The 6,000-nt window shown below is 54.5% G+C and overlaps 1 protein-coding gene across 2 annotated transcripts; it reads left to right on the top strand.

The window, feature by feature from the left end:
• The first annotated feature begins 513 nt into the window (after positions 1 to 513).
• Positions 514 to 3,454, top strand: CXCR3 (C-X-C motif chemokine receptor 3). 2 transcript variants are annotated; one of them, XM_045471878.1, is made up of 2 exons: positions 514 to 913; positions 2,001 to 3,454. In XM_045471878.1, exons 1-2 carry the CDS (start codon positions 902 to 904, stop codon positions 2,970 to 2,972), a joined length of 984 nt encoding a protein of 327 aa, XP_045327834.1. In that variant the 5' UTR covers positions 514 to 901; the 3' UTR covers positions 2,973 to 3,454. The 2 variants fall into 2 exon arrangements, with proteins under 2 accessions (XP_045327834.1, XP_045327833.1); XM_045471877.1 differs by having other exon boundaries at positions 519 to 913; positions 1,878 to 3,454.
• The last annotated feature ends 2,546 nt before the right edge of the window (positions 3,455 to 6,000 follow it).

The following is a 6,000-nucleotide window of genomic DNA, read 5'->3' as shown; positions in this document are numbered from 1 at the left end:
CTCCCCACCCCCACCTCACAAGGGATTTGTGTGGTTTGAATGAGGCAGTATCAGAGAAAGTACCTAAAGCACTGTCTAGCACATACCAAGTTCATTACTAGTAGTTCCCTTTCCTCATCCCCTGTTGAGTATCGGGAGGGGCAATAGTGGAGGACTTGATGTAGTGTGAAGGCTTTCTTCAAAATATTTTAGTTTGGGGAGCCTGGGTGGCTCAGTCGGTTAAGTGTCCGACTTCGGCTCAGGTCATGATCTTACGGTCATGATCTCACGGCTCATGAGTTCGAGCCCCACGTTAGGGTCTTTGCTGTCAGCACAGAGTCCACTTCAGATCCTCTGTCCCCTCCTCTCTCTCTGCCCCTCCCCCACTAGGGCTCACTCTCTCTCTCTCAAAAATAAATAAACATTTTAAATAAATATTTTAGTTTTTAAAGAAGGTTAATCTCTTTGACAGACCTAAGACGTTTAGCAATTGAATCTACAATTATGCAAAGATCCACTCCAGCCCAGGACAGGTGAGCACGGGTGCCAGGGTGTTGAGCACTGACTCCACCAGTGCAGAAGTTCTTGCCCCTGGCAGCAGGGCTGCCCTCCACCTCGTAGACACTCTGCTTCTCCCTCAGATGCCCCACCTCAAAGGACCTGTTTTTCCCTAAGCCCCAGCCTTTCTGGTCCCCAGTTTGTGGCTGGGTCCCCCCGCAGCAGCGTTCCCAGGGGAATGGGCCAGGAGTTCCTGTGGCCTCGGTTCTAGGGAGGTCTGGCAAAGACAAGCCCATGGAAGAGGCTGCCGCCAACAATCATGTGAAACCCTCACTTCCTCCGTGTAGTGCAGGTTCCCGACCACAATCACCAAAGCAGAGGGGCAGGCAGCACACAGCCCTGCAGGCAGAGCATCAGCCCAGCAATGGTCCTTGAGGTAAGTGCTGCTGCCCAGCCGGTGGGCACAGGAGCTCGGAGTGGAGGGCCCGGGAGACCGGGGGAAACGTCAGGGCTGGCTCATGAGCCAGGGCCACCAGAGGGCTGGGTGAGTAGTAGGTAGATGATGCAGGGATTGCAGTAGAAGGAGCCCTGGGACGGGGAATTGGGAATCCACCTCGGCCAGGGACTTGTGTATGACCACAGGTGCGACCCCTCCCCTGTCTGGCTTCCGGGCCTCATCTGCAAAATGATCCCTGCCGCCGTTGGCTTCCGAGGCTCCCTTTGGCTCTGACTTGGAACTTACCCTTCCATGTGGGACTGAACTGGCACTGAGAAGGCTGGCAGCTCTGGGGTCATGTGTAGGGTAATGGGGTATGGAATATTTCTACCCGAGCTTGGTGGGAGAGCCCCAAGGGGGTGGCAGGTGGCATCCCTGAAGAGGAAGGGAAGAACAGGAACAGAAAGCAAGTGACAGGGTCAGGGGGAGGACTTCAGTGATTTGTGGAGGGGCCCCACGGGAGGCAGGAAGTTGGGATCCTTAGACAAGGGCTAAGGAGGGAAGTGGGGGGCCAGTGACCGACCTGGAGAGGGGACTGCGGGGAGGTGCGGGGGGAGGCAGGTAGTAGCACCAGGCGTGGCAGGGAAACAGAAGGGCAAGCCAAGCCGTGAAGGCAGAGCGAGGAAAGGGGGCAGGGAGGGCTCCTGGCACAGGGGTGGGAGGGAAGCCTTCCTCTGGCCCACAATCCCTGGTCTAATAGGATGGCCCACACAGGTGAGAGAGAAGCGGTGGTTGATGTGGGAAGTTACCACCCCAGCTCCCGGGCTGGGCACAGAGTTCAATAGGCGGGGGCTTGGACAAAAGACAGGAACTGGGGCCTGCCGGACAGAGGAGCTACTCCAGGAAACGCTCAAAGGAGTGACTGTAAGGCCACAGTCCCTTGCCTCCTTCCCTCCCTCTGCAGATGAGTGAACACCAGGTGTTCGACGCCTCTGAGCTTGCCTTCCTCCTGGAAAACTGTAGCTCTTCCTATGATTACACAGAAAACGAGAGTGACTCCTGCTGTGCCTCCCCGCCCTGCCCGCAGGACTTCAGCCTGAACTTCGACCGGGCCTTCCTGCCAGCCCTGTACAGCCTCCTCTTCGTGTTGGGGCTGCTGGGCAATGGCGCGGTGGCGGCTGTGCTGTTGAGCCAGCGGGCGGCCCTGAGCAGCACCGACACCTTCCTGCTCCACCTGGCTGTGGCCGACGCACTGCTGGTGCTGACCCTGCCCCTCTGGGCAGTGGACGCAGCTGTCCAGTGGGTCTTTGGATCTGGCCTCTGTAAAGTGGCGGGCGCCCTCTTCAACATCAACTTCTACGCGGGGGCCCTCCTGCTGGCCTGCATCAGCTTTGACCGCTACCTGAGCATAGTGCATGCCACCCAGCTGTACCGCCGGGGGCCCACCGCCCGCGTGGCCCTCACCTGTGTGGTCGTCTGGGGACTCTGTCTGTTCTTTGCCATCCCAGACTTCATCTTCCTGTCGGCCCGCCGTGACGAGCGCCTCAATGCCACCCACTGTCAGTACAACTTCCCGCAGGTGGGCCGCACAGCTCTGCGGGTGCTGCAGCTGGTTGCTGGTTTCCTGCTGCCCTTGCTGGTCATGGCCTACTGCTATGCCCGCATCCTAGCTGTGCTGCTGGTCTCCAGGGGCCAGCGGCGGCTGCGGGCCATGCGGCTGGTCGTGGTAGTGGTGGTGGCCTTCGCCCTCTGCTGGACCCCCTACCACCTGGTGGTGATGGTGGACACCCTCATGGACCTGGAGGCCTTGTCCCGCAACTGTGGCCGAGAAAGCCGTGTGGATGTGGCCAAGTCAGTCACCTCGGGCCTGGGCTATATGCACTGCTGCCTCAACCCACTGCTCTATGCCTTCGTGGGGGTCAAGTTCCGAGAGCGCATGTGGATGTTACTTACGCGCCTGGGCTGCCCTGACCTAAGAGGGCACCAGCGGCAGCCGTCATCTTTCCGCCGGGATTCATCCTGGTCTGAGACCACAGAGGCCTCCTACTCGGGCTTGTGAGGCTGGATGGGGGGGTGCTCCTTTTGCCACGCAGCCTGACTGCCCCCACGTTCCAGGCTCCTCCGGGTTCCTCCTTCCCTCTCCCTGTAGCCTCATTCCCCACGCACGCACACTCCCGAGATTCCCTGGTGGCCCCGGCATCACCAGGTCTCCCAGGGACGCACCCCCCTGGCTCTGGGGGCTACGCCACTGCTGCTCCTTAGCTGCCAAGCCCTGTTGCCACTTCAGAGGTGGCTGCCTTGGGGCCCTTATTGCCTTGGCTGCTAGGAGCCTCACTGCCCTCCTTATTCGGTAACTAGACCTTGGCCTTCCCCATGTACACAGAGCAGGAAGCCAGCAGCATAGAAGCTGTCCCTATAGGGTCTTGACCCGGGCCTCCAACTCAGCAGCGACTGTAGCTGTGGTCCCCAAGGCCTCTGTATTTGCTCATGTTTATGTCTAAAATTCTGCTTAAAACTTTTCAATAAATGAGATCATCAGGACCAGGGTGTGTTAGTAGTGCATCATTTATATCCAGCCTTGCCCAGGCTCTGGGGATGCATTTCCTATTCTCTTTGCCTGGCCCCGGATCTATGCCAACTGATGTTGCTTGTGTTAACGTCTATGTCGAGCCCCCTCTCTGCCCTCTTGGGTACTCCTGTCACTCACAGGGAAGCACTGGGGTAGATGGGTGCGGGCTAACAGTTCACTGGACTGGCTGGACACCACTTAGGCATAATTTGGGGAAGGGCCTTCGGACATGAATAAGACATGGTCCCTGTGCTCCCGAAGTTTAGGCCAGCAGGGAAGACATGGGGAAGAGTAACAATACGAAACAGTCTATGCCACAAGGTAAATGAGTTGTCCCTAGACCGTGAACCCGGGTCTCAGAGCCCTGTGGCTGGAGCCATTTGGGAAGGCTTCCGGAAGACCCCGAAAGGCAAGTGGGGTCTCCAAGGACAGAGAGAAGCAAAGACAGCATTTCTGGGTAGAAGGGAAGGCAATAGCAAAACCGCAATGCTTCCTAGTACCGCAAGTGGCCCCAGAGTTAAGGGTTCGGGTGAGGGAAGGGTTGAAAATACTCAAGGTTGGTTTGGGATCAAGTGATGGTATCAGAGAGCCCAGCCAAAGGTTGTATGTAGCTTTATACAGAGAAGAGGAGATGCGGACTTTTTCTTGGATAGTGACATGGGGCTGGACGAAAAGCACCAAGGTTGGAGGACTTGAGGACAGTCATTTGCACATAAGCCACCCGGAGGCACGGGTGGGCAATCGCTGAGGTGGATGTGAGTAGAGGAAATGACCAGGGCTCCCCAGAAGGGTAGGTGGCGAGCCTACAGAGTTAGGGCCCTCCCTTTGCAGGGGTGGAACCGCTGCACTGTCAATTCCCCTTAATTAAGCCACCAATGTGCCACGATCCAGTTTCACTCATCAGCTGAGCCTTTGCTGAGACTGCAGACCTGGGTGGAAGCGGGATCGGCAGGGAGGGACCTGGGGATTTAGCCAGGGAAGCTCATGTCACCCTGCACACGCACCCAGTCCCTTAGATGTGTGGTTAGCCTTGAGTGCGTGGCCACTAAAAGACTCAAAGCATCCGCAAAATGAAGGAAGGATGGAAGGAAGGAAAAGGACAGAACACATCGTGCCCATAAAAAATATCAGTGATGCTAGACTAATAAAGATGTTTGTGGGGGTCTGAGGGATGGGTCCCAGAGGTATCCACCCTCAAATCCCCAGAACTTGTATGTTACCTTACATGGCAAAAAGGTTGCTAATAAGCTGACCTTATAAGTAGTAGATTCTCTTGGATCATCTATGTGGGCCCCATGTCATCACAAGGGTCCTTCAAAGTGAAAAAAAGGGAGGAAGAAGGGGAGGGAGGGAGAGGGAGACAGAGAGAGAGAAATGTTGTTGGCTTGGAGGACAGAAGGGGAGGCACAAACCAAACAACACAGGTGCCCTCTAGAAGTTGGAAAAGACAAGGAAATGGATCCCCAAACCCCAGTTCCTCCAGAGAGAAACCAAGCCCTGCCCACACCTGGATTTCAGTCCAGTGAGGTTGGCACCAGATTTTTTTTAATGTTTATTTATTTTTGAGAGAGACAGAGCATGAGCAAGGTGGTGTGGGGGCAGAGAGAGAGGGAGACATAGAATCCGAAGCAGGCTCCAGGCTCTGAGCTGTCAGCACAGAGCCCAACACGGGACTCGAACTCACAGACCACGAGATCATGACCTGAGCCAAAGTTGGACGCTTAACTGACTGAGCCTGGGGTACCTGAGTACCCCAAGCACCAGATTTATGACCTCCAGAGCTGTAAAAGAATACATTTGTGTTGTCTGAAGTCACTAAGCTTGTGGTCATTTGCCATGGCAGCAACAGGAAATGAATGCAATCTTGGCCCCAGTCTGTACCCTGGATGCCTCCCAGGAGTGGGGGGGCTGCTGAAGTGCTTACGGGCAGTCACAAAAGTCATAGAGAAAAACCAGAATGGAGAGTGCTCTTCCAGACACACTGTGGAGAGCTTCATATGTCCAGGGTCTTGGACAAAAGACCTGACAGTTTGTTCTGTGCTGTCAGGCTGTCAATGAATAGACTCGGTTAACAAGTGAATTGCAGAAAACAGTTTATTTATTTTTCTAATCTTATGAACAGCTACACTGGCTTACATGGCTTTATTCAACATTAAGAACAACTCAATTCATGAGACATGTCTGTCTCTTATTTCTAAGTAGGTATAACAGGTTCCACCTGCCAGCAGCCCGGGTTTTGGCGGGCCACCTTTGAATCTGGTTCACTTCCCAGCACCATTCTCCTTTTCTCAACCTGCCACTCTTGAACAAGCATTTCTCTTATTGCATTTTGTTCTACATCTTAAAACTATGTTTCTCTTACTGTATGTGTTCTACGTCTTAATCTTAAAACTATGGTCTTAACACTATGGGTTTCTCTTAGTGTATCTTATTCTACACCTCAATCTTTTTTTAAATATTTTTTAATGTATTTATTTTTGAGAAAGAGACAGAGCACACAAGCAGGTGAGGGATAGAG

This window comes from Leopardus geoffroyi, chromosome X (genome assembly GCF_018350155.1).
Source record: "Leopardus geoffroyi isolate Oge1 chromosome X, O.geoffroyi_Oge1_pat1.0, whole genome shotgun sequence".
In the NCBI taxonomy this organism is placed as follows: domain Eukaryota; kingdom Metazoa; phylum Chordata; class Mammalia; order Carnivora; family Felidae; genus Leopardus; species Leopardus geoffroyi.
The sequence above is the reverse complement of the archived record's forward strand: the minus strand, read 5'-3'. Positions and strand labels throughout refer to the sequence as shown.